This window comes from Eleutherodactylus coqui, chromosome 8 (genome assembly GCF_035609145.1).
Source record: "Eleutherodactylus coqui strain aEleCoq1 chromosome 8, aEleCoq1.hap1, whole genome shotgun sequence".
NCBI classification, from domain to species: Eukaryota; Metazoa; Chordata; class Amphibia; order Anura; family Eleutherodactylidae; genus Eleutherodactylus; species Eleutherodactylus coqui.
The window spans coordinates 25,437,363-25,462,372 of NC_089844.1; the positions used below are offsets into that span (position 1 = coordinate 25,437,363).

A 25,010-nucleotide genomic window follows, 5' to 3' on the forward strand; every position below is an offset into this window, starting at 1 on the left:
ATGGGTGTGTGTACCCAACAACCAATCAGGTCGCTGGAATCGCTCACCGCTACTGAAGTGCGGGTGAAATACCAAATATGCCTGAGCCCCGCCCCTCCGGCGTGGTCATGTGACGTGACGTCACCCGGCTGTACAGGAAGTGGTAAGCAGGGCGGGAGCGGCGGCCTGTCAGACATCTCCCCGAGCAGCCTGAGCCCTCCGTGAGGTAAATCCCCGCAGCCGCCATGATCCTGCTGGAGGTCAACAACCGCATCATCGAGGAGACCCTCGGACTCAAGTTTGAGAACTCAGCGGCCGGGTGAGTGCTGACGGCGGAGGGGCGGCGGCCGGGTGTCGGAGGCCCGTCTATGAATGGCCCGACACTCCCTGTATGTGAGGCTCGCGGGGCCCTGTGGGATGTGTTGGGGCCCTTCTGTAGAGTATAACTAGGGGCTCCCTGCTGCTGCTCCGATCCCTCAGCTGGGAGGTGTTACTGGAGCAACAGCCGCCGCCATTCACTGACAGCAAGCAGAGATCTTGTCCCTACAGCTGGGAAATTGCTGCCAGTTTCCCAACGTTCATACTACCTCTGCTTGCTGCCGGTGAATGAGCCCTCTTCCGGATGGAATCCTCGTACAGCTGAGGGTTTGGCGGGGCTAGTTGGCGCCCGCCGGGGGTCCGTGGGGCTCGTTGGCGGTTGTTGGCGCCCGCTGGGGGTCCGCGAGGCTCGTTGGCGGTTGTTGGCGCCCGCTGGGGGTCCGCGAGGCTCGTTGGCGGTTGTTGGCGCCCGCTGGGGGTCCGCGAGGCTCGTTGGCGGTTGTTGGCGCCCGCCGGGGGCCCGCCGGGCTTCTGGATGCTTTTTACTTAGTTTTTGGCAGACGAGCAAAAGAAAAATAACAATTCTGGCGTTCAGTGTTCACGATTCCCTTCAGTGTCGCCGCGTGCAGCGAGTAACAACATTGTCGCCACGGAGGCCGTAATCTCTTATGCTTTTTAAAAATTGATTTTTTTTTTTTTTATTTTTTTTTGTATTTTATCTATTTAAAATGTTTTTTTTTTCCCCTTTAAATTAAACTTTATTGACTTTTTACTGTTTCCGTTTTTCCCTAGTCCCTGGTGGGACTTGCTGTAATCTTCCAGTTGTACACTTCATTACTTGTGTAGCGCATTCTACAAAGTCCATTACACCCTGCGGGAGGCGGGCTCTTGTTGGCTGAGTTGCATGACCCACGTCTTGCTTCCCGCTGCCATGGAAACCCATTGGTACTTTGCAATCGTACTGCAGGGTTCCGATGGGTGACAGAGGGAGCCCCCTCCCCATCAACTGCTTACATGCTGCAGTAACTATTGATTGCTGATTGAGGTCAGTTTAAAGCAGTGTGACCGTCACTAAGGGGTTAAAGTGGTGCCAAGTTCTAAAGCTATGACCAGGATGGGGGGTAACCTTATGATCAGTGGGGACTGACTGTTCCCCACTAATTCCGGGAATGGTGGTCCCATAGGTCCTGCTTGAATGGAGTGGAGGTCAGACAAGCCACCGCTCTGTTTATTATAGTGGGAGCCAATTACAGCATTGTAGCTGAAATGAACGGAGCCGCAGCGGCTTGTGCGACCACTGCTTCATTCATGCAGAAACCTTCAGGACCCCCGTTCTCGGGATCTGTGGGGGTCCCAGTAATCAGATTCCCCCCCCCCCCGATCATGGTTATCAATAGGGGTTTACTTTATAACTAGGCACAAAACCAGAACGGAGAGACTGAAGATTGTAATGCAGATGTGGCCGAGCACTTACCTGCACTGAGAGTGCGGCGGTCCGGGCGGTGCGGTTGTGCGGCGGGCCGGGCGGGCCGCGATTACATTTGTGCTGCTGACAAGTTTCTATCTGAGGATTACTGGTTACATGTGTAATAAACCCTCGAACTAAAGACGTTCTCGGGGACTTCGGCCATTTTTCACTCTAGGTGTCCTCTCTGCTGGACAGGTCATCAGTAGATGGTCGTTGAGAGGACCCCCACTCAGGATTCCTGACAGCGCTATCAGTATGGACAGTGTAAGAAGCGGATTGCGCCATCCATAGTGCGGTGGCCTGGCTTGGTATTGCAGTGAATTCAGTAGGAGCTGTGCATGCAATACCAACCTGGACCACTGTTGTGTGGGCGGAGCTGTCTGCTTCCCATGCTGTCTGTACTGACAGCTGTGTCGGGAAGCACCTTATTGAGAATCCAGAGCAGCAGCCCTGTGTGCGGCGGTGGTTGTGGATGGGTGAGCTTGCAGTCTGTCCATCATGGCGTCGCCTCCTGCATTTCTATATAGGCTTCTCTGCTTTGGGAAGGAAATGGCGGTGAATGACACCTGCTGCAGTACTTCCTCATCTGGGCTGCGTGCAGCACAAGCCCCGTCGTGTCCGCGCCGAGCGCTTCCCCTCTGCTACGAGTTCCTACAAGCCTCCAGTCCTACCAGTTACTGGCTTGTATTAGAAGGGTGGAACCACAGATTCCCAGTAAGCAGATGTCCTGCAGTCGTCTTCACTCCACTTAACGGAGTTCTGTCTGTCCCTCTGAAAGTTGGGCAATATTAACCCTTTAGTGACCAAGCACCATAAGTGTACGGCGCTTGGTCCTGGGATTTAAACCCACTCCGTCGTAAAAATATGGCGCAGGTTTAAAACTCCTGCGGTGAGCACCCGTCCTACTCCTGCGGTGAGCACCCGTCCTACTCCTGCGGTGAGCACCCGTCCTACTCCTGCGGTGAGCACCCGTCCTACTCCTGCGGTGAGCACCCGTCCTACTCCTGCGGTGAGCACCCGTCCTACTCCTGCGGTGAGCACCCGTCCTACTCCTGCGGTGAGCACCCGTCCTACTCCTACGGTGAGCACCCGTCCTACTCCTGCGGTGAGCACCCGTCCTACTCCTGCGGTGAGCACCCGTCCTACTCCTGCGGTGAGCACCCGTCCTACTCCTGCGGTGAGCACCCGTCCTACTCCTGCGGTGAGCACCCGTCCTACTCCTGCGGTGAGCACCCGTCCTACTCTTGCTACATCGGTCTGACAGCTGGGCTCCTGCTGTAACAGCCGAGAGCAGATAAACATCTAACCCTCTTCCATGCCTCGATCAATAGCTGTTATAGGGGAGGTAACCACCTTGTCACCCATGGGCACCCCACGATGCAGCCGGAAGGGGCCGATGGGTTCCCATGGCAGCTCGAGGCCTGAACAAGTACAGTGTACTACGCTAGCGATTGATCACATCGTCAGGTCCCCTAGAGCGACTAAAAAGTACTGGAAAAACACAAATTCAGTTTAAAATTAAAAAACAAACCACAAAACACTTTACCAAACCCCATAGTGGGCGCCGCCGCTCCTGTAATGACACGAACAAATGAAAATGCTTGTAAAATATTACTTTAAAAAGTGTTAGAATTGCTATTTTTCATCTATTTGCTTTGCCAAAAATGCAATAAAAAGCAACCAGTCGCATCCATGCCCCCAAATTTTTTTTTTCTCAAAAAACAAGCCTTCATCGTGTTGGCGAGAAAACCCCCCCATATGGCGGCTCCAATATGATGAGCAGACTAAGAAAATGGTTATTGAGGTGCATATACTGTAGGGCAGTCACGAAGGGGCTAGGATAGGGGGATAACTGTGATTGGTGGAGGTCTGATGGTGGGGACGTCCACTGATCAGGGGAGCGGCGATCCCGAAGGTCCCACATAATGGATGGTGCATGTGCTCTACCGCTGCAGTCAGACTGCTGGAGACGGCCGAGCGCTTGTACCCGCTAGTTGTTAGCAGTCCCATTTAAATGAAGTTCAGGCGATCGGCCTACAGGAAAGGCATAAAGGTCTGATCATCACAACGATGTGGGGTAGTGAGGGATGTCACCCATAGCCACCCAACGTTTCGGGAGGCTAAAAGCTTAGGGGGCAGTGCCAGGCCCAGGGATAAGGGTACAAACCCCACCTGGGCAGCGCCTGCACAATGGCTGAGGCCTGTAATGTTTTTCTCCTGTCTTCTATATAAGTACTAGAGATGAGCGAGCGTACTCGGATAAGCACTACTCGCTCGAGTAATGTGCTTTATCCGAGTATCGCTGTGCTCGGGGCTAAAGATTCGGGTGCCGCTGCGGCTGACAGGTGAGTCGCAGCGGGGAGCAGGGGAGAGCGGGCGGGAGAGAGGGAGAGAAAGATCTCCCCTCCGTTCCTCCCCGCTCTCCCCTGCAGCTCCCCGCTCCGTGCCGGCACCCGAATCTTTAGACCCGAGCACAGCGATACTCGGATAAAGCAAATGACTCGAGCGAGCAGTGCTTATCCGAGTGCGCTCGCTCATCTCTAGTAATGACGCTTGTGTTGGAGGGACGTCTATTAAGAATGGACTCGGATGCGACGCTCTCCGCAGGAGGAGGTTGTGGCCGTCGGCCTCTGGGGTTTGTCGGGTCCAGCTCTGTCTTCATCACATGTTGCTAACTCTTTGCTATCTTCTCTCCTAGGAACAAGCCTGAGGCCGTGGAAGTGACATTCGCAGGTAACGTATAACATCGTGTCATTTGATAATCCTCAGGAAGGGAACCCGTCGTCACCTCTGAGGCCCATAAACTGCGCTTTCCAAAAACACTTGACACGTTGTTGTTGTTGTTGTTGTTGTTGTTGTAGGGGCCAGTCAGAAGTTCTGATCGCTGAAGTTTTAAAGTCCATGTACTTGTCCCCAGCAGCAGCAAGGCTTCAGCTGCTTCGTACTAGCGGTCGTTACACCGCAATACCTCTATTAATTAGTGTGAATTTTAGGACAAGTTATAGTAGATCTGTCGGCGTGCTGCAGTCCACACCCCGCTTATGTCTATCCACTTTTTAGGAAAGTGACTGAGTACCGAAAAAGTCAAATCTTATCACAAACGTGGCCCGTGCCAAAGCTTGGGACTCTGCAGCGAGCGGCGTGATAACGTCCGAGTACAATAGAAAGGTGTTGGTGATTAGATGTAAGACTGGGCACGTCCTGCAATCGCTGCTTATCAGGGTGGAGCAATATCACTGCCGCTGGGGTTACTAAACACTTGTAGAAAATGGGGCAAGTTATGTTGGCTGAAGCATTCTGGGTGTTCGCGAAGCCAAAATCCACATTTTCCAGCATTTTAGTGCACTTAGAAAACCCTTCTGTGACGTACGCTGGGCTGATGTAAACATGGCCGCCTCTAGTGATCTCGCCAGTCACGCTTTATAAATCTGGAGCGTTCTTTATGCAGACTTCTCATAAATAGAAGGCTGGAAAAGAAATGGCGCCAGGCGCCATATAAATGCCATCCAGTAATCTATAGAAGCTGTGTGCCCCTGTAGCTGTGACTTAATCCTGTGAGAACGCTTGTCTGCAGCTTCCCTTTTATAGAAATGGGAAGTTGCTATCAGAGATCCTTCAGTGAACACAAGAAATGTGGTTTTAGTTTCAAGTATGTCGTTTGCTGCTGTGCCTATGACAACACTCCCTGTCCTGTGTTCACCCTTATTGAACGGTCACTGTCGAAACTGCAATCTACACAGCTAAATTTTAGTAACTTTTGAAGACTAGCTTTCCCGTTAATCTTTAGGGCCTTTAACGCGATGGCCAAAGGGATGTGCTTTCCCGACTCGGGCACTCCAGGCGCACTTGGTGGTTCTGCCCAAACCGGGAAAAGATTCCATAGTGTGCGGTACTTATAGACCCATCTCGTTAATAAACCTAAATATTAAGCTATTTGCTAAATTAATTGCGACCCGATTGCAACCCTTCATCCCGAGGCTGGTCCATAGAGACCAGGTGGGGTTTGTTCCAGGGAGGGAAGGGATAACCTAATAAAGTCGAGGTCACTGGTTTGGCGAGCCCGTTGTGCGGGGTCCCTGCTCTGCCTCATGGCGGTTGATGCCGAGAAGGCTTTCAATAGAGTGGGATGGAGGTTCTTGGAGGCCACTTTGTGTAGAGTGGGGGTTGGGACCCCGCATGAGGGAATGGATAATGGCTCTGTATGCAATCCCGTCGGCTAGAGTTGTGGTTCATGTATGCCTGTCAGATAATATCTATATTCATAATGGTACGAGACAGGGCTGCCCGCTGTCCCCTTTCCTTTACATTGTAACAATGGAATCCCTGGCTAATGTCATCAGAAGGAATGATTCCATCAGGCGTCGTGGTTGGTCGCGTGGACCATAAACTCTCCTTGATCGCTGACGATCTCCTTATATACCATCCTGCCCTAGAGTGGGGATTCCAGTCGTGCTGCAGGAGTTCCATAGATTCAGTAAAGTGAGTAATTTCAAAATTAATCTTCAAAAAACGGAAATACTGAATATTACCCTCGGCCGGTCTGAGGTATCGCATTTACAGAGACAGTTCCCATTTAAATGGCAGAATACTTCCATCAAATCCTTGGGTGTCCAAACCCCGGCCGACCCCTCCGGTACATTAGATCTAAACTTTAGACCATTCCTAACAAATTTACAAAGAGATTTCAATAACTGGAACCCACTTTTCCTGCCCTGGAGTGGTAGAATTAATTCGGTCAAGATGGGCTCCCCATATCTGTGTCGGGCATTCCCAATTCGGCTAAATAGGTGCTTTTTGATGCAGATCCGATCCCTAATTGCTACATTTATTTGGAGGGGCCGCAGATCTAGACTAAAATATAGCATGCTGGCCAGAGCCAAGGAGAGGGGGAGGTCCTGGTTTGTCTGATTTTTCTCTGTACTATAGGGCTAATATAGCAGATTGTGTCCTAAACCCACTCGGGCATCATGAGTCCAAGCTATGGGTCGAAATGGAGTACAAATTGGAGTCCAGGTTAACTCAGGGGTGTTTTGGATTCCGAGTAGTCTGGGATTCTTCCCTGATGGGCCAATTGATGGACGCCTGGTCAGGCTTTGCGAAGAGACAAGCTTTGGTGTCTATTCCAGGCCCCTCACTCCTTTGCTGGCTAATCCCCAATTTAAAGCCTGAGACCTATGGCGGAGTTGTTTGTGGAGTCCCAGGCCCTGCCGGGAGCATAGATTTGAGGGGATTGCTGGACTCCCTGACACCCGGGTCCGATATAGTTAAGATTCTCACTCCTTTCGAGGAGATCTGCATGTTCCATGGCGTGTACCAAGGTTTTTATTTTTATAGTTGTTCGGGTCTTACCCTGTGAAACCACAATTCTAGTATTGCTTCTTTTAACCGTGGATTTTTCCTTGGTTGCTTCTGATTAACAAGTTTCATTAATCGGCTCCATAAATCTTTTGGGGTTAGGAACAGAGACCCTCCGGCCTTTCTAGCAGAGGAATAGGATTCTCCTGAAGCCACTTTTTGCGCAACGTGACCTAAAGCGGAAATAGGCTTCATTATCTTGCAGTCGGCTCTGGTTTGGGCTCAAGGATTTCGTTTGTTGTTTTTGTGTGTTTATAAATCTCATTTACAGTCCCATTAATACAAATTCTGCCCGCACCTCTTGCAGTATTACATCCCCAGATCCGAACACTAACTGGGTGCTTCATGGTTGCAAATCTGTTCCTTACATACTTCGTGCCATCGGTCCTGCATAGGGAGGTTCTGGTCTCCTCGCTGCCGCCGAGCCATCCTGTCCCATTGCTTTTCCGTCCAGTTAACGTGTGTTAGCCCGCTATTATCTCTTCTGTCTTTGAGGGATATAACTAGATTTTTAATGGCATTCTAGCATTTAGACAATATTTCCAGAGCGTCATTCCGACGGCCCCATTACATATGGAGGTTGCCCTCTGACCCAGGTAGGGACAGGAAGAGTTTAAAAGCACCTCCCTTTCCACCCGTGCTTCAGTGTCTTCCTGTCCCTACGGTGGGACAGAGGAGCAGCTCCAGAGCTGCAGGAGATAGGAAGCTGCGGAGGCAAAGAAGACTTACCGCACGAAACTTACCGCACGCTGTGCGGCCCCCCTGGAGGGGTAGAGGTCGGGGCCGCACACTCAAGAGTCCCTGCATCCCTGACCTGCGCCGCCGACGGAGCCGTCAGTCGCCTCAGTAGCGCTGGTCTCCCTCGCGCGGATCGCATGTTCGGGCCGCCGCTGCTGCGATGGGATAGTTCCTCCTGGCAGGGGAACGGCAGCGGCGACCTCCCTGGACCTCGGGCGCATAGCGGTGACGTCATCCGGCGTGGTGACGTCACGCGCACAACGTAGGGGGCGTGGCTACCGGCGAAAACCCGGAAATGGCGCCAAATTTGAAAATCCTCCCCATAAAAGCAGGCTAAACTCCATGGAGGTTCCTGCTGACTGCCAGACAAGTGTATGTGAGTATGTCTACCCGCGACAGCTCAGCACGTGAGGGAGAGATTGACACCCTACCAACTGTAAGTAGGCTATACGCCAAAAACATGCGCAAATGGTCACTTGTACAGCGGATGCATATATGTTCCCTTTCTTGTCTCCCCTCTCCCCCACTTTTCATGGGTAGATGGATAAGGAGGGTCCAAAGAAAACGGACCCGAGGAAAAAATCGAAAAAATGCGTCCTCTGCAACAAAAGGCTCGAGGAGAGCTATAAAAAAAAACCCTATGCGAGGAGTGAGTGTTTTACCGCAAGTAATGCTCCTGAATCCAACGCTTGCACTGCTATAACAGTGAATTGCTCTGCCTTCACAGATGCACGGGGAAAATTCTCGCAGAGGAGAAAGCAGCATTCAAATCCGATATCCGCTGCATGATAAGGGAAGAGCTGCAGGCTTCCATGGCGTCCCTTCCCCAGGCCCAGCCAGGTCCGTCACGGGTCCCTAAAAGACCTAGACAGACCGAGTCGGCGAGTTCGATCTCCGGTGAATCGCTGGAGCTCCTATCCGAAGGGGAATTAGAGGACCCACCAGTTCCCATAGAAGACGAGAAGAAATATTACTTCTCATCAAACGACATTGCGCACCTCATCAAGGCGGTGAGGGAAACAATGCAAATTGAGGAAGATAACCCGCCGAGAACAATCCAGGATGAGATGTTTGGCGGCCTCCGATCTAGAAGAAAGATCATGTTCCCAGTCAACCAGACGCTGCAGCAAGTGATCACAGATGAATGGCAAGAACCGGAAAAAAGGATCACTGTTCCAAGAGAGATCCGAAACCGGCTCGCATTCGCTACCGAGGACGTCCGCCTGTACAGGGAAACCCCTAAGGTGGACATCCAGATCGCAAAAGTGGCCAAGAAGACCCTCTTGCCCTTCGAGGACACCTCCCAGCTATCCGATCCGATGGATAAAAAAATCGACGGATTAATGAAGAAAGCCTGGGAGGCAACATCCCTCACCATCGAGGCTAACATAGCCTCAACCTCAGTGGCTAGATCCATGGCGCTCTGGCTAAACAGGCTAGAAGCCTCCATAAAGGATCGGGCCCCCAGAGAGGAGTTGGCCAGCTGTCTCCCCCTCTTAAAAATGGCTACCGCCTTCCTGGCTGACGCATCAGCGGAGACGGTAAGATACGGGGCAAAAACCGGAGTCCTCAGCAACTCAGCGAGAAGGGCACTATGGCTGAAGACTTGGGCCGCAGACATTACATCCAAAAATAAGCTCTGCGCCATCCCCTTCCAAGGGGAATATATGTTTGGGCCCGTCCTGGACAAAATCCTGGTAAAAGTCGGTGACAAGAGTAAAACCCTGCCTGACAGACAACCTTTCAGGAAACCATCCTTCCCGAAGAGGACGCGCCAGCCTCCTCCCGAAGTTAAAGGGAAGACTGGAAGATGGTCGTACCCCAAGGGAGGTCGGGGTAAGGAAGTCCAACCCTCCCCTGAACAAACAGGGGGTAGATTAGCGGGCTATCTAAGCCAGTGGCAAGGGGTAACGTCTAACCCCTGGGTACTCCGAATAATCGAAGCAGGGTACCAAATTGAATTCCACTCGCTACCCCCTAGGAGATTCCTTATAACCTCCCTGGGGTCCCTACAGGAACAAGGGAACCTCATAAAAGGCGTTCAGGAACTTAAGGACCTAGGGGTCATTACACAAGTCCCCGATTACGAAAGGGGTGAGGGATTCTATTCCCCCCTATTTCTAATTAAAAAAACGAATGGTTCCATTAGGACTATATTTAATCTTAAAGCCCTAAATAAATTTATCTCGTACAAAAAATTCAAGATGGAAACAGTAAGATCCATCGTCCCACTAATAGATCGAGATAGTGTAATGTGCACCATAGATCTTAAAGATGCATATTACCATGTCCCAATAACGGCAGCCCATCACAAGTACCTGAGGTTTGCTCTGCGGGAAGGAGACAAGATCCAACATTACCAATTCACGGCCCTTCCATTCGGAATCTCCACCGCCCCTCGGGTATTCACGAAAATCGTAATAGAGATGGTAGCCTATTTCAGGCGGAATCAGATCCGCATATTTCCGTATCTGGATGACTTTTTGTTGGTGTCAAGGACGGAGAAGACCATGCGTATAGACCTATCCATGGTCTTGTCCACCCTAAACAGTTTAGGCTGGATAGTTAACAAGCAGAAGTCCGACTTGAACCCTGGTACACAAAAGGTGTACCTGGGAGTATTACTAGACTCCCACATCCAGGAATCCCGGCTTCCATCATCTAGGAAGGAAGACCTCACCCAAAGAGTAAAATCCTTCTGTCAGGCTACGGCGGTTTCCATTAGAGAAACAATGAGGGTGCTGGGCATCCTGACGGCTTGCATTCAGATAGTCCCATGGGCACAAGCCCATACCCGGCAATTACAAGGATTTATCCTTGCCAACTGGGACAAACGGCAGACATCCCTGGATAAGAAGGTGAGCCTGTCCGTCCGAGTCAGAGTCCCTGCGCTGGTGGACCTCACAGAGGAACCTAAGCAAAGGTACCTCTTGGTCACAAGAATCTACCGTACCCATCACAACAGATGCCAGCAAAACGGGATGGGGAGCCCAAGTAGCCGACCAAAATCTACAGGGGATTTGGGACCCCCAAGTAGCTAAACGCTCATCCAATTTCAGAGAACTAAGGGCAATCTGGGAAGCCCTTCAGGCGGCAGAACCCCTTATAAAAGGAAGGCATGTCAAAATCCTAACCGATAATATGACAGCTCTGTCATTTGTTCGTCACCAGGGGGGAACGCGACACCCGCACCTGCAACGACTGGCAACAGAGAGACTCCGCTGGGCGGAATCCAACGTGCTGTCCCTCTCAGCGATCCACTTAAAAGGGTCCACAAACGTCGCTGCCGACTTCCTGAGCAGACAGAGCATTCATCCAGGAGAATGGGGACTGAATCAGCGAGTCTTCGACCAACTAATCTGCCAGTGGGGAGAACCGCAGATAGACCTGTTCGCCACGAAGAGAAATTCAAAGTGCCGGGACTTTTACTCGCTGAACCCCAGAGACAATCCACGCGGGGTAGACGCCCTGTCCCAAAGCTGGGACATGGACCTAGCCTACGCCTTTCCTCCCTTCCCACTGATCCCCCGCACCCTCAGGAAAATCCAAACCAGCCGGGCGTCAGTCATACTAGTTGCCCCTATGTGGGACAAAAGGCCCTGGTATCCCCTGCTAAAAGCCTTGGCGATCCGGGGTCCATTCCTACTACCAGCCGTAGAAGATCTTCTCCTCCAGGGCCCACTAATATACCCAGGGGTCGAGAAATTGAAGCTAGCAGCATGGATGCTGAAAGCATGATACTGCGTGGGAAGGGACTCTCCCATAATGTAATTACTACCCTAACAAAAAGCCGTAAACCTATCACGATAGCTATCTACGATAGGATATGGAAAAAATTCAGAGTTCTGTAAAATAGAGCCAGGGAAAATCCCAGGAATTGACATTCCCGTAATCCTGGAATTTTTGCAGGCAGGCCTAGAAAAAGACCTTAGTCCTAGAACCCTTAAAGTCCATACAGCAGCACTAGGGTCCTATCTAGATTTTCCCTTGGCAGAACACCGCTGGGTGCGTAGGTTTCTCAAAGGGGCAGAACGGCTTCGACCCTTTGTTAGAGAAACCTTTCCTACCTGGGACCTAAATATAGTCTTAACTAGCTTTTGCCAACCCCCCTTCGAACCCCTCTCACAACTCTCCTTGAGGCTACTCACACTAAAAGTTACCCTTTTAGTTGCCATAACGTCGGCTCGGAGAATAGGGGAATTGCAAGCATTACATTGTATTGAACCATACATGGTAATACAAGACGACAGGATTACCTTCAAACTAGACCCAGCCTTCCTTCCGAAGGTAGTGTCAAAATTTCATAGGGAGCAGACGATCACTCTGCCCTCCTTCTGTCAAAATCCCCGCAACGAGAAAGAGAGAGAATTTCATAGCCTAGACGTTAGGAGAGCTGTTCTAGCGTACCTAGAGGCCACCCGTTCTTTCCGTAAAAATAATAACCTCTTCATTCAATTTCAGGGGCCGGCAAAAGGAAAGACGGCAACTAAGAGCACCATCGCGAGGTGGATCAAGACCGCCATCCAAGAGGCATATAAAGCCAGGGGTCTCGATCCTCCGGGAAAAATTAGAGCCCACTCCACACGCTCTCTCTCCTCCTCTTGGGCAGAAAAAAGCCAGGCGTCTGCCGAGCAGATCTGCAAAGCGGCGACCTGGTCGAGTATACATACATTTACCCGACATTACAGGGTTAACGTCCAGTCGGACAAAGACCTGAGTTACGGACGTAAAGTCCTTCAGGCAGTGGTCCCACCCTAGGGCCACGTATGATTTGGTATACTCCATATGTAATGGGGCCGTCGGGATGACGCTCTGGAAAGACACGGATTACTTACCGGTAGTCCCATTTCCAGGAGTCATCACGACGGCCCATAGTTCCCTCCCCTTTAAGAATAATTTATGTTCTTCAAATGTAAATATGACCGAATAAAGGTAAAATTTGGTTTAGTAAACATTGTCCACCGTAATAATTTATAAGTCACTGAAGCACGGGTGGAAAGGGAGGTGCTTTTAAACTCTTCCTGTCCCTACCTGGGTCAGAGGGCAACCTCCATATGTAATGGGGCCGTCGTGATGACTCCTGGAAAAGGGACTACCGGTAAGTAATCTGTGTCTTTCAGGCTGCGCTGAACTGTTCTTGCATTCATCCTCGTGGCACGTTGCGACGGATGACTCAGACGTTGTCCTGTTGCCCAGACGCATCTTAGTTCTATCACCATCTGCTGTTCACCTTTTTCCTTCCTTCCTCAGTCTTATTTTGTGGCGACTTCTCGTTCGCCACTCAGTTTCCGCAGGACTAAACATCATAGTAAGCGCCTTCATTTTCATTGCATTTAAGCCCCCCTCCCCGGCTCAGCGTGGTACATAGGAATGTGAAACGCTGAATGAGAAGTGAACGATTCTTACCGACGATCTGCCTGTCTAAACAGGCTGAGCTGTCAGCGGTGACGTCACGCGCTCGTTCGGACTGGGCATAAGCTGTCTTGTACCTCTTCACAAGTTTCAGAACCCCTCCTTGGTGACCTTTCTACCGGTTTCTAATCTAATTTCATCATAAAGGCTCCTTCATGCGGGCGAGCACGATATCGCCGTGAAAAATTGCGGCAGTATCGCATGTGTTCATGCGATGTCTGAGCGCCAGCAATGCTTTTTCCTTGAAAATGATCTCGTATTCGCTGCCACTTGCGATTTTTCTCACAATAGACAATAGGAGTTTCTAAAGTTACAAAAATATATCGCAAGTTTGTGAGATGCGATAAATCGGAGACTCCATGGGGAAACATGGGGGAGGAAATAAAATGCAGAAAGAGCAGGCAGCAATGTCCAAATCTAGCAACATCGCAGATATGAATGATGGAATTGACAATCATGGGTTTTATAACTCTGCGTTTTCTTGCACTCTCGCAGCGTGCATAATTTGTGGGATTCTCCCCCCCCCCCCCCCTCACAACTGTGAAGTCAGCCCAAGTGTAGCCTTCATGCAGAATTCCTATTTTACTCTTTTCACACTGAAATTAATTCACAGAAAACTTGTCACTTGATTTTTATACCGCACTCCGGGGTCACGGGGAGAATTTACGTACGAGGAAGTGACAGTCGTGAACAGGCCGGGGCTCTAATAAAGGGCCTGTTAGTGTACATTAGGGCTCACGTTATAACAGAGGGGAAATAAACGGTTTGCACTTAATATGGCGACTCTGATGCCCTCACCCAGATTGTTAGTCGGCTTTCCCAGAGTCCTGAATGACAAATCTGTCTAGTTATGTGTTAAGTGGTTTCCTTTCCTTCCTGCAAATGATTCAAGCAGAACATGGTGCCAAACCCCCTGGGAGCTGACATGGCGGTATTTTTGTGTGTATGTATGTAATGTATGTTTATTTATATATAATATATATATATTAATCACCTAGCTTTCCCGGGGCAGAGCTATCGGCTGAGTTGTTTGTTTTTTATTTTTTTAATTCTCCCCTTCCTTTCTTTCCCACCAGATTTCGATGGCGTCCTCTACCATATCTCTAACCCAAATGGAGACAAAGCGAAGGTTATGATCAGCATCTCCCTCAAATTCTACAAGGAGCTGCAGGATCACGGGGCCGATGAGGTGCGTTGCAAAAATTATATCCAGGGAAGGAGGGGGGGTGACTATTATTCTTGCATTACGTTTCAGATTTGTGGTCAAATACTGATCACGTTGTCAGTTCCTTCATTGCTGATCTTTGCATTGTGAGTCACACGGCGTCCATTAATCTGCAAAGATTCTCCCACATATGTAGTCACTGTGTGCAGCCTCTTTAAGAGGTGGGTGACCCTTCTGTATTTCCATATTCAGGTCATCTGAAAAGTGGATTTCTAAAGGATCAGCAAGTTCCCTTTACCTCTATTACATCCATGAAAGTGAGGTGGGTCAAGGTGCCTATTATCTCTGACCCCCTTGTATTACATGGGCACCTCCTGATTTCAGGGTCACTACAGGGAAAGTGGACAGTACAACATGGCATCTTTCCAGATTCTTCAGCCATGTATGGATAAGGGGCCTTCTGCACGTTGTGGCGTTAAAGAAGTGGCGATTGGCATTTGTTTAACCGGCCTTTACACAGACGTCTCACTGCAGACTGAAGAAATGTTAATGAGATTGTCAGCAGCACATTCACGGCCACGCGGTGAGATGTGATGCCGATCGTGATTTTTAATTTTTTGCTGCACAAAAGATGTGATCAGCGGCGGGCCGCTGATCGGGTGCAGCATTTCACGGGACATTCACAACAAGCATTCACATGAACATTCGTGCCCTGATATTGGCCTGTGTATAAGGGCCTTAATATAACGATGAGATGGCAGGTTGTTCTCTGAAAGTATTCAACCAAGATCTTTTATTTTTAACCCTTTAGGCTCGGTTCACACGGGGCGTAATTGCCACGAAATGTCTGTGCGGACTCTTTGCACAGACATTCCGCCCGCAGCTTTAATCCTGGGATTAGCCAGCAAAGTGGACGAGACTTGCAAAAATCTCATCCACGCAGTGCGGCCGATCCGTTGCGGCCAAGCTGCGCTGAAATTGACATGCCACGCAGAATTCAAAGAATTCTTTCCCCGTTTCTGCGGCGGCCTCTCTGTGGGGAGAGATGACCACAGCGGAATGCAGGCGGCAAAGCCGCTCCAAAATTGGCGGTGAAAGGCTGCAGGTTTTGAAGCTGCATTTCTCCTGCGGAAATCTCACGGTATTTCTGTGCGGTCATTCCGCGAGATTTCCGCAGGATTTCAGTCAAGTGTGAACCCAGTTGAACTGGACGCCGATCAACCTGTAAACAGTTGTTTATCTATGAATGACTGCCTGTTTATTGTCACCTTGATTCACTAATCGATCACCGCTTCTGTGTGAAAGCACCGCAGCCGTTATTACTGGGACAATTTTCCCAACAATCGTCCCATGTAAAAGGACCCCAACATAGTATGTTAGGCTGAATGAAGACCATGTCCACCTAGTTCAGCCTTCAGACCCCAAGTGCATGATGAGAAAAAAAAAAATGCTGACTGACCGGTAATGCAGCCGATTCCCTCCAAATACGATAAAAGCAAATTTGTCCGCTACGTTTGAGCTCTATAAACTAAGCTTATAGGCTGGAGGTAGCTGACCTGCTGATTCCAAGCATGTAGGTTTTATACTTGCCGTTTCCTCCGGTGTCAGTGCTTCAATCGGCCACTGCAGTGCATTGAGTGGAGTGCCAAGTTGTCCTTCCATTCTAAGTTTAGAATCCATTCAGCAGTGGCTTTCAGCACTGACAACGGGGAAACAATGGGGAAAGTATACTACTTGCATCCCGGCACTCAGCAGGTCAGCTACTTCAACCCCTTCATGACGCTGCCCTTTTCTTTTTTCCATTTTCGTTCTTTCCTGCCCCCCTTAAATAACTGCTTTATTTATCCATCGACGTCGCTGTATGAGGGCTTGTTGTTTTTTGCGGGATGAGTTGTATTTTTCAGTGGTGCTATTTAAAGTACCATTTAATGTACTGAAAAACTTTAAAAAAATTCTAAGTGGAGTAAAATGAAAAAAAGACATTCCGCCATCTTTCAGTGCGTCTTGTTTCTACGGCGCACAAACTGCAACAAAAACGACATAACTTGATTCTACGGGTCGGTACGATTACTACGATACCAAACTTGTATAGTGTTTTGTTTATTTATTTATTTTTTTTACTATACTACTTTTTTTTTTTTTTTTTGTCAAACTTTTTTCAATGATTTTCTGCGGTCATCTTGTGCGCGCAATAACTTTTTTTATTTTTCCGTCAACGTAGTTCAGCGATGGCTCATTTTTTTGCGGGATATCCTGTAGTTTCCGTCAGTACTAATTCGGAATACATACGACTTTTTGATCGCTTTTTATTGTGTTTTTTTTTTCTGGGAGACAGGGCGACTGGAAAAGTGCATTTCTGGAGATCATTATTTTTTTTTTCGGACGACGTTCACCATGCGGGGTAAATAATGTGCTACTCTGATAGATCGGACTTTTACGGACGCAGCGATACTAAATATGTATTTTTATTTTATTTAGACTTTTTAATTATAGATATGGCAAAAGGGGGTGATTTAAACTTTTTGTTACTTTTTTCCCCTTACAATTAAAAAAACGTTATTGCGCTTTTTCTCTCTTTTACTTTTAAGCCCCCCTGGGGGACTACAATATACAATACTTTGATCGCTCCTGCAGTATGACGTAATACTATAGCATTACATCATACTGCATTCTGACAGGCAGCCTATCAAACCACCCCACGGGGATGGCTTGATAGGCAGTGTCTCAAGGAAGCCCTGGGGCCTTTCAGAAGGCCCCCGGCAGCCATGACACTTGCACGGCTCCCCTGATCTCACCGCGGGGGGGGGGGTGGGGGGGGGCTTTACATGTCGCTGTCAGAATTGACATCAGCATTTAAAGGGTTAATAGCCTCAATAGGCTGAACTCGGCTATTGCCCGCGGGTGTCAGCTGTACTAAACAGCTGACGCCCGTGCTGTATGCAGAGAGGTTGCCCCGCGACCTCTCTGCATACATACCCCGACGCTCAAAGATGTAAATGTATATCCTGCAGCTGGAAGGGTTTAAGCTCATATGCATAAGGCCCATTTACATGGGATAAACTGTCAGGCAAATGATGTTCTACTGTGCGTCCCAGTGATGCTCGCTACTGTGCTGTTACACACTAGCGAGTATTGCTGAAAGCGCTGCCGGCATGGAGGTGGGGCAGCTGGGGAGCGCTATTCTCCCTCCGCCCGCCTCCATTTACTGTAAGCAGGCAGTCGTTCAGAATTGAATGACTGCTGTTTACACTGAACGGCTAGTTGTTCAGGTTTCTGCGTACACGGCATGACTATCATTCAAACTCCTGCTGGAGCACGGGTACATGGACAACTCTGAACGATAATCATCCCGTGTAAATGAGCCTTAAGCTTATTGGACTCAAAGTAGCTGACAGTCTCTTTAATGGGCGTCAGTCTGTCTTCTAGCTTGTGTTGGGGCCCCCCATAATCAGTTGGTGTCATTTCTCCTGCAGCGTATACCCTGCTATACGGTCTGCTCCTGTGGATTCTGTGTAGCGCCTGACTGTTCATTTCTTTGATGCCACTTATACGGATGGAGATATCAGGGTCCTATTTGTTTCCATCTGTGACTGCGTTGTCGAGTGCCGCGTTGTGCTGAGCTCCTTTCATGGCTAACAATAAAGCGTCTTAAGTAACGTTCACAGTCAGGCAGGAAGTGTGTCAGACTTCCTGAGTCGCCCTGCTCCGCAAACATTACTGGAATGAAGCAGCAGCCATATTATTCAGCAGTCCCAGCGCCGCTCTCCCTCTGCTGACCACCGCTTTCTGCACGTCATTGTATGCAAACCATAAAAACTGCAGTTGAACCTCTGTAGCTGCATCAGGGGAAAACGTGAAGTGGCGTTCAGCTCTATGACCTTAGTTTAGGTTCCCTCTTTATTAAATGTATTATGCATTTTGTATGGAAGTTGGCGATGGAACTCTGTTTGCAACTTCTTTAGATATGCTGCGTATCTGTGCTCCGAATATATGAATAGAGCATGCTGGGAGCAGCAGTGTCACAACAGCTGGAGCGCTACAGGCTGTGGACCACTAGTGTAGATGATGATTGTATCATCTAAATTTCTTGTTTGTTTTCTCTGCTCCTTTACAGGTTCTTAAGAAAGTCTATGGGAGCTACCTCATCTCTCCTGAATCCGGTATGACTTTGTGTTGTGTTTTTTTTTTGTTCATTTTTTTTTAAATCATGCATTTCTGTAGGTTCGGGCTTAAATGGCACACCTTTTAAGACTGGTTTGCTAAAGGTACCTTTACATGGGGCGATTATAACCCAAATTATTGCTGGAAACGGCAAATTCAGGTGAAAATCATCCTGTGTAGAAGCGGCCGCTGATGGGGCACACAGTAAGAAATTCCTTACACATCGCTAAACCAAGTAACTCTCAGGCCATGTAAACAGCCGCTCAATGTTTGAACAACTACTGTTTACTGTGAATGGAGGCAGGTGGACCAGAATGATCCTGGCCTGATTCGCCTTCATTCACTTAAACAACTACCGCGATAAAGCATCGGCGCAACAGTTGGGCGTCAGCTCGACGTAGTCTCGTGTATAGGTACCTGAACACTTATCTTTGCAGCTTTCTTTCCTCTGATAGTGCTACCATCACCAATAAATTGCCATCTTTCTGCACGCAGATGAGCAGTAAAGTGTTTAATGATTGGTCCTCTTCCATGAACCCATCTTGGGTTTCTGCTCCAAGTCCTCCCAAATTCCTTTTCTTGCTGTTTGATGCCTACAGCTCTCTTCAGTTCTTGAGCCATGCATTCCAATTCCCATGAGTGCACTCTTCACATGCACAGTGACTTGCCATACTGTTGGCCTTGCATATGTGCCCTAACCCTGCCATGTAAGAAGCTGGAGAGGGCTGTCGACATCTATCACGGGGAGAAGGCCAGGAGCATTCGGAGGAAGAGGAATGTCCATTTGATGCTTATGTGTGTAGATGCACAATGCAGGAAAACTGCAATCTTATTGATGGTAGCACTATCAGGATTAAGAAAGGTATGTTAACACTTGTCATCTTAGCGCCTATTCAAGGCCAGACTCATACTGCTGTATTACGGGTGCATTTATGTGTCTGTAAAACGGATGAGTGTCGCAGTGTGACTGCAGGACTAATTACCTTAATTCGGAGCTTCCTAGAGTCGATAATGCTCTGAGTTGGGGTTAGTAGACTGCGGGCGCTCATCTCTAGTACAGGCACATAAAGGTGATGACTGGCCTAAAGGTGTGACTGGTTTACAGGCTTATGACATTCTGACCAGCTTCCTTTTAAGTTATGTGACTTTAAAAAAAAAAAAAAAAAAGTGTCAACCGTGCTCTGTGAACCAGAAGGAAGATTAAAAATCTCAGCCTAACCTTTATAATGCAGCAGCTTTGCATTGTGGTCACTGATAACCAACCTTCTAGTACTACAGTGTGATGGCTTATTCACCAGGTTACAATGTGTCTTTGCTGTACGACCTGGAGAGCCTTCCTGCCAACCGCGACTCCGTCATCCACCAGGCTGGCATGCTCAAGAGGAACTGCTTTGCTTCAGTGTTTGAGAAGTACTTCAGGTTCCAAGAGGAAGGAAAGGATGGAGAGAGGAGAGCCGTCATTCACTACCGGGATGACGAGACCATGTAAGTCCTTTATAACAACCCCTGGGATTGAAGTGGAATACTTTTTGGATCAAGTGTTTCTGGGCAGCTTAATTCACAATTAATAAAATCGGTCCAGATAAAAGTAAATTTGAGATAAATACTGTATCTTTGCTTTTTACATTCTTCTTGCTGTGGAAGGAGCTGTTTTAGGCTCCTTGTCGCTCCATCCTGAGTACCACATTGTATAATTATTGTAATACTGCCCCCGTGTACAAGAATATAACTACTCTAATGCTGCTCGCTTATGTACAAGACTATCCATCTGAATGACTAGCGGTACAATAAAGCCTTCCTAGAAACTGCGGATTCTTCAGATGTAAGAAGATATCTGCACTTTCCAGTTTTATCTTCAAAATTAATTTTCTGATACCTTAAATTTTTTTAGGTATGTGGAGTCCAAGAAGGATCGTGTGACTGTGGTGTTCAGCACAGTGTTTAAGGACGACGATGATGTGGTTATAGGGAAGGTGTTCATGCAGGTAAGTAGCTCTTTGTAGCCTGTCCATGCGGCCTTTATTGCACAGGTATTTGACCCGGTGAGTGAACTGGTTGCTGCTTACACTCTGGGTTTCTGCTTTCAGGAGTTTAAGGAGGGACGCCGTGCCAGTCACACAGCACCTCAGGTTCTCTTTAGCCATCGGGAGCCTCCACTTGAGTTGAAGGACACGGATGCAGCAGTGGGCGATAACATTGGGTACATTACATTTGGTGAGTGCACACTTTCGATATGTCTTTGTGGTAAAAGCACGGCAGTGTTGCAGCTCATTGTGATCATACAGGAAAGTTAAAGGGGTTGTCCCGCGAAAGCAAGTTGGGCTAAGCACTTCTGTATGGCCATATAAATGCACTTTGTAATATACATTATGCATTAAATATTGGCCATACAGAAGTTATATACTTACCCCCTCCGGTGTTGGCGTCCCAGTCTCCATGGCACCGACCGAAGCCTTCTTCTGCCTGGATTAGACGCGCTTGCGCAGTCTGCCCTCTTCTGTCCTGCTCCGGCGTGCTTGCGCCGCAGAGGTCTTCTGCGCATGCACAGAAGACCTGTGCGGCGCGAGCATGCTGGAGAGGCCCCTTCAGCGGGACAGAAGAAGCAGACTGCGCAAGCGCGTCTAATCCAGGCAGAAGAAGGCGTTCGGTCGGCGCCATGGAGACGGGGACGCCAACACCGGAGGGGGTAAGTATATAACTTCTGTATGGCCAGTATTTAATGCACGATGTATATTACAAAGTGCATTTATATGGCCATACAGAAGTGCTTAGCCCAACTTACTTTCGCGGGACAACCCCTTTAAGTTGCAAAGATTTTTCTTCTGCAACTCAATTGTGCATTGTGCAACTGCCACATTTTTACCATGTTAGACTAGGTCCCCCCACCATTATGCATTCAGTTTTTGTGCTCCATCATAGGAGCAGGAAAAAGAATGTTCCGATAAATCATAGATGGAAACTAGCAGCATCAGACAGATCTCATTGACTATTTGGTCCATCCGGCTTCCATCCTGCTCTTCTCACTTCAAGATCGAAATGGCACAGCGTGCTTCACAAAGCAATCAGTCCAGTTCTAGGTTGCCTCTGTATAGTAAAGCATTATTTTATGTCAATGTAACAGCCTAATAAGCAAAACTATGGCAGGCTTCCGGATCCTTTGTTAAATTTCCAACTGCCATGGCATCATGTTGGCACCTCAAATTGGGTTACAAGTCCCAATAAAATGAGTCGCCTCCCTCTGTTAAACCACCTTGTGGCATTTAAGGGGTTGTTACCAGGACCAGAGTTGTCACCATTCCCACCTGTTGCAGTGGGATGTCGGCTGTATAGCAGCCAGCATTTGCCGTTCATGGCATGAGCACAGCTTCTGTGCCTGTACCATCCGCTGAAGGAAGGTGTTAAGGCCCATTTAGACCCAACAATTCTCGCTCAAAATTCGCTCAACGCAATCTTTTGAGCAAGACCCGTTGAGTCTAAACGCACGGACATCAGCAGTTTACGTTAACAATTCACTCATCGTTGTCTTTTTTTAGCAAGCTGAAAGGTAACAATGAGTCTTATCAGGACCGTGCACTGAGTTCTCAGCGGGATACCGTTGATACTATTGTTTCAGCTGGTATCCCGCTCGGAGAACTCGCCAGAAGTATGTAGAAGACAGCGCTCCAGCTGTCTTCTGTATACCCCACTCGGAGTGCTCAGTTGTATACCAGCTGAGCGCTCCGTGAACACAGCAGGAGTATTCAGAAGACTGCACTCCAGCTGTGTTCTGTATATCCTGCTCAGAGCTCTCAGCTGTATATCAGCTGAGCGCTCCGAGAAGACAACAGCTGTATGCAGAAGATAGCGGTCCCACTTGTCTTCTGCATACTGCGTGAGCCACCATTTACACACTTATGCAAAGTGAACGCTCAAAACTGTCACTCACACTGCCGTTTGAGCGATCATCTTGCCGTGTAAATGCACACGGTAATCGTTTGAGCGATAATCGTTGTCTAAGTGGGCCGTTAATTGTGCTCTTAATTTTGTCCTTTATCGTTCTGTCTGTCTTTCTACCCCCAGTGCTTTTCCCACGTCATACCAACGCCAATGCACGGGACAACACCATCAATCTCATTCACACATTCCGGGATTACCTGCACTACCACATTAAGTGCTCCAAGGTGAGTTCTCCACACATGAAGAGACACTATTGTCTGTGTCCTCCGATCCTGTAATGTTACTCCTACCATTGGTTCCAGTATTAGATGTAAATGATTATGCGTTTCATGGTTCCCTACCCATTTTTTTTTTTGCCATTAATCAAGTTTTTTCCTATGCTCTCTGAAATGTGAGATGTTGTATTAATGCACTTTTCTGTCTTTCACCAGGCTTATATCCATACTCGCATGAGAGCAAAAACATCAGACTTCCTGAAGGTTCTCAACAGAGCTCGTCCTGATGCAGAGAGAAAGGAGATGAAGACTATATCGTAAGTAGCTCTGTGGAGATTACTGAGATTGTGGAAGAAAACCTTATGGGAGTTTTTCAACTAAAGACACTTGATCCACAGTAATTGGGGATAAATGGGTGATTGCTGGGGCCCCCTGAAATACGGAAAATTGCACACCCGAATTCTGTGTGATGGCAGCAGTGGTGCGTCTGCTCAGCCACCTCTCCATTCACTTCTGTGGGCCAGGTATAGATAGCCAAGCGCATTGATCTCCACCTGTCCCATAGAAGTGAATGGAGCGGTGGTTGAGCATGCTCACCGCTGTTCTATTCACATTAGAGGTTCGGGTGTTCAGTTCTTGGGATCACTGGGAGTCCCTGCGGTCTGACTCTCAGTGATAAGACCATCCCCCTACCCTGTGCAAATTTGGTAAATCTCAGAGGTAAAACCCCTTTAACCACTGTAGCTCTGCAATTTTCTCATATTGTCTGGATCCTTCAGTGTTAAAGAGATGCTTTTTGGAAAGGCTCTCAAATGTGGGTGATGAAGTACTGATGCAGTGGGACACCTTCTATAATATCCTTATGCTTTAAAGGGCTTGTGCGAAGATTTAATGTTGTTCCCCATCAGTGGGGGTCTGACTGCTGGAATCCCCATCTATCTGTAGGGCTCTGAAGGTCCCTGCAGGAATAGAGCTGCAGATGCACGTATGCCGCTGCTCCATTCATTTCAGTGGAACCATCAAAAATGGCTCAGTACAAGCACTCTATCTCTGGCGATCCTATTGACTGAGCAGTGGAGCGTATGCAGGGACCTTTTGGCCCCCCCCCCCCTCCCCCTTCTCGGGATCAGTGGAGGTCCCAGTGGCTGAATTTCCACTGATCATCAATATTCCCTATCCTGTAGGGGATCATTTTAAATTTTGACCCTATATGTTATGTGGAAACGAATCATCTTGTGGTAAATGATTGTAATCCCCGCATCTCTTCTTAAACCGAAGTGTTTTGTCATTTATCTGTTATTACTCCTGGAAATGTATGAATGAACGAACTGACAACTGGGTGCTACCAGTCCCCTAGTCACTAGGTGTTATCCCTGCAGTCTGGCACAGGACTATCAAACCTAATGGTACGAGGACACGCCCTATTGACCTGTAGGAAGGGAACACCCAGTTGTCAATCTAGTCATAAATTTCCAGGAGGAATTAAAGAAAAATGATAAAAATATAATTGTAAGAAGATAATTGTTCCAGAATTAAGAGGCTTTCCGAAAATTGATCTGGATTATCAGATTCCGAATAAAAGGATTAAGTGATATATTTTTTTCTTTTAGGGGCAAGACCTTTGCCGCTCGTTGACCGCGTGGCATCATCAAGTTATACCGTTTAAAAAGCACCAATCTCCCCAGGTGTCAGATTTCCAGGCATAACGGTTCCAGTGTGACCCTGGGGTACCAGTTCCGTGACGTTCAATATATATCTGAAGCCGTGCTTTACCAAGACTGAAATCCTATAAAATGGACGAGTGAGCTGTTCAGTTTTCTTCATGTCCCTCTGCTCTGCGCCGTTTTCTGCTTTGTGTACTTGTTTCTTATGAAAATGACAAAATCCTGGTGAAAAATTGTGCGAAGAAATGTGTATCGGAATGTTAGATAAATCTTTCTATCTTATTGTGGCGTCTTCTGTTTTAATTCTGCCTTTGTTCATCATGACTGCCATATTGAGGGCAAATGAACTCTTAGAGAGGATGCGGGGTCTATGTAACCCATTAGGGCGTTAATAGAGCGGGATCCTTAAATCATTCGCGGCCCAAAACGTAGGTTTACATTTTTTTTATTTAAACAGAGTTCAAAAAAATGTTAATGGATAAAATGAATGGCAATAAAAGTTAAAGGAAAAACTTTTCCCAACTTTCAACAAAAGAAAAAACATTTATCAGTCCGTAAAAGTCTGATCTATTTAAGCAATGTATTATTTATCGCACACG

At 48.2% G+C, this 25,010-nt stretch overlaps 2 protein-coding genes across 2 annotated transcripts; both read left to right on the forward strand.

The window, feature by feature from the left end:
* The first annotated feature begins 112 nt into the window (after positions 1-112).
* On the forward strand, positions 113-24,693 carry ARPC2 (actin related protein 2/3 complex subunit 2). Its single transcript, XM_066575345.1, has 10 exons — positions 113-298; positions 4,464-4,498; positions 14,347-14,459; positions 18,550-18,595; positions 19,895-20,081; positions 20,488-20,581; positions 20,684-20,810; positions 22,656-22,756; positions 22,964-23,064; positions 24,358-24,693. The coding sequence occupies exons 1-10, from the start codon at positions 225-227 to the stop codon at positions 24,380-24,382; spliced, it is 903 nt and encodes a 300-aa protein (XP_066431442.1). The 5' UTR covers positions 113-224; the 3' UTR covers positions 24,383-24,693.
* LOC136577388 (uncharacterized) lies at positions 8,881-12,905 on the forward strand. The gene is made up of 2 exons (XM_066577295.1): positions 8,881-9,694; positions 11,030-12,905. The coding sequence occupies exons 1-2, from the start codon at positions 8,881-8,883 to the stop codon at positions 11,707-11,709; spliced, it is 1,494 nt and encodes a 497-aa protein (XP_066433392.1). The 3' UTR covers positions 11,710-12,905.
* Positions 24,694-25,010: the final 317 nt, after the last annotated feature.

Coding starts and splice junctions, on each gene's coding strand:
- ARPC2 (XM_066575345.1), top strand. CDS start 225: ATGATCCTGCTGGAGGTCAACAACCGCATCATCGAGGAGACCCTCGGA. Junction 20,582..20,683: donor TAGGGAAGGTGTTCATGCAG/GTAAGTAGCTCT, acceptor TTCTGCTTTCAG/GAGTTTAAGGAGGGACGCCG. Junction 20,811..22,655: donor CATTGGGTACATTACATTTG/GTGAGTGCACAC, acceptor TTCTACCCCCAG/TGCTTTTCCCACGTCATACC.
- LOC136577388 (XM_066577295.1), top strand. CDS start 8,881: ATGCAAATTGAGGAAGATAACCCGCCGAGAACAATCCAGGATGAGATG. Junction 9,695..11,029: donor GTACCCCAAGGGAGGTCGGG/GTAAGGAAGTCC, acceptor GTTCGTCACCAG/GGGGGAACGCGACACCCGCA.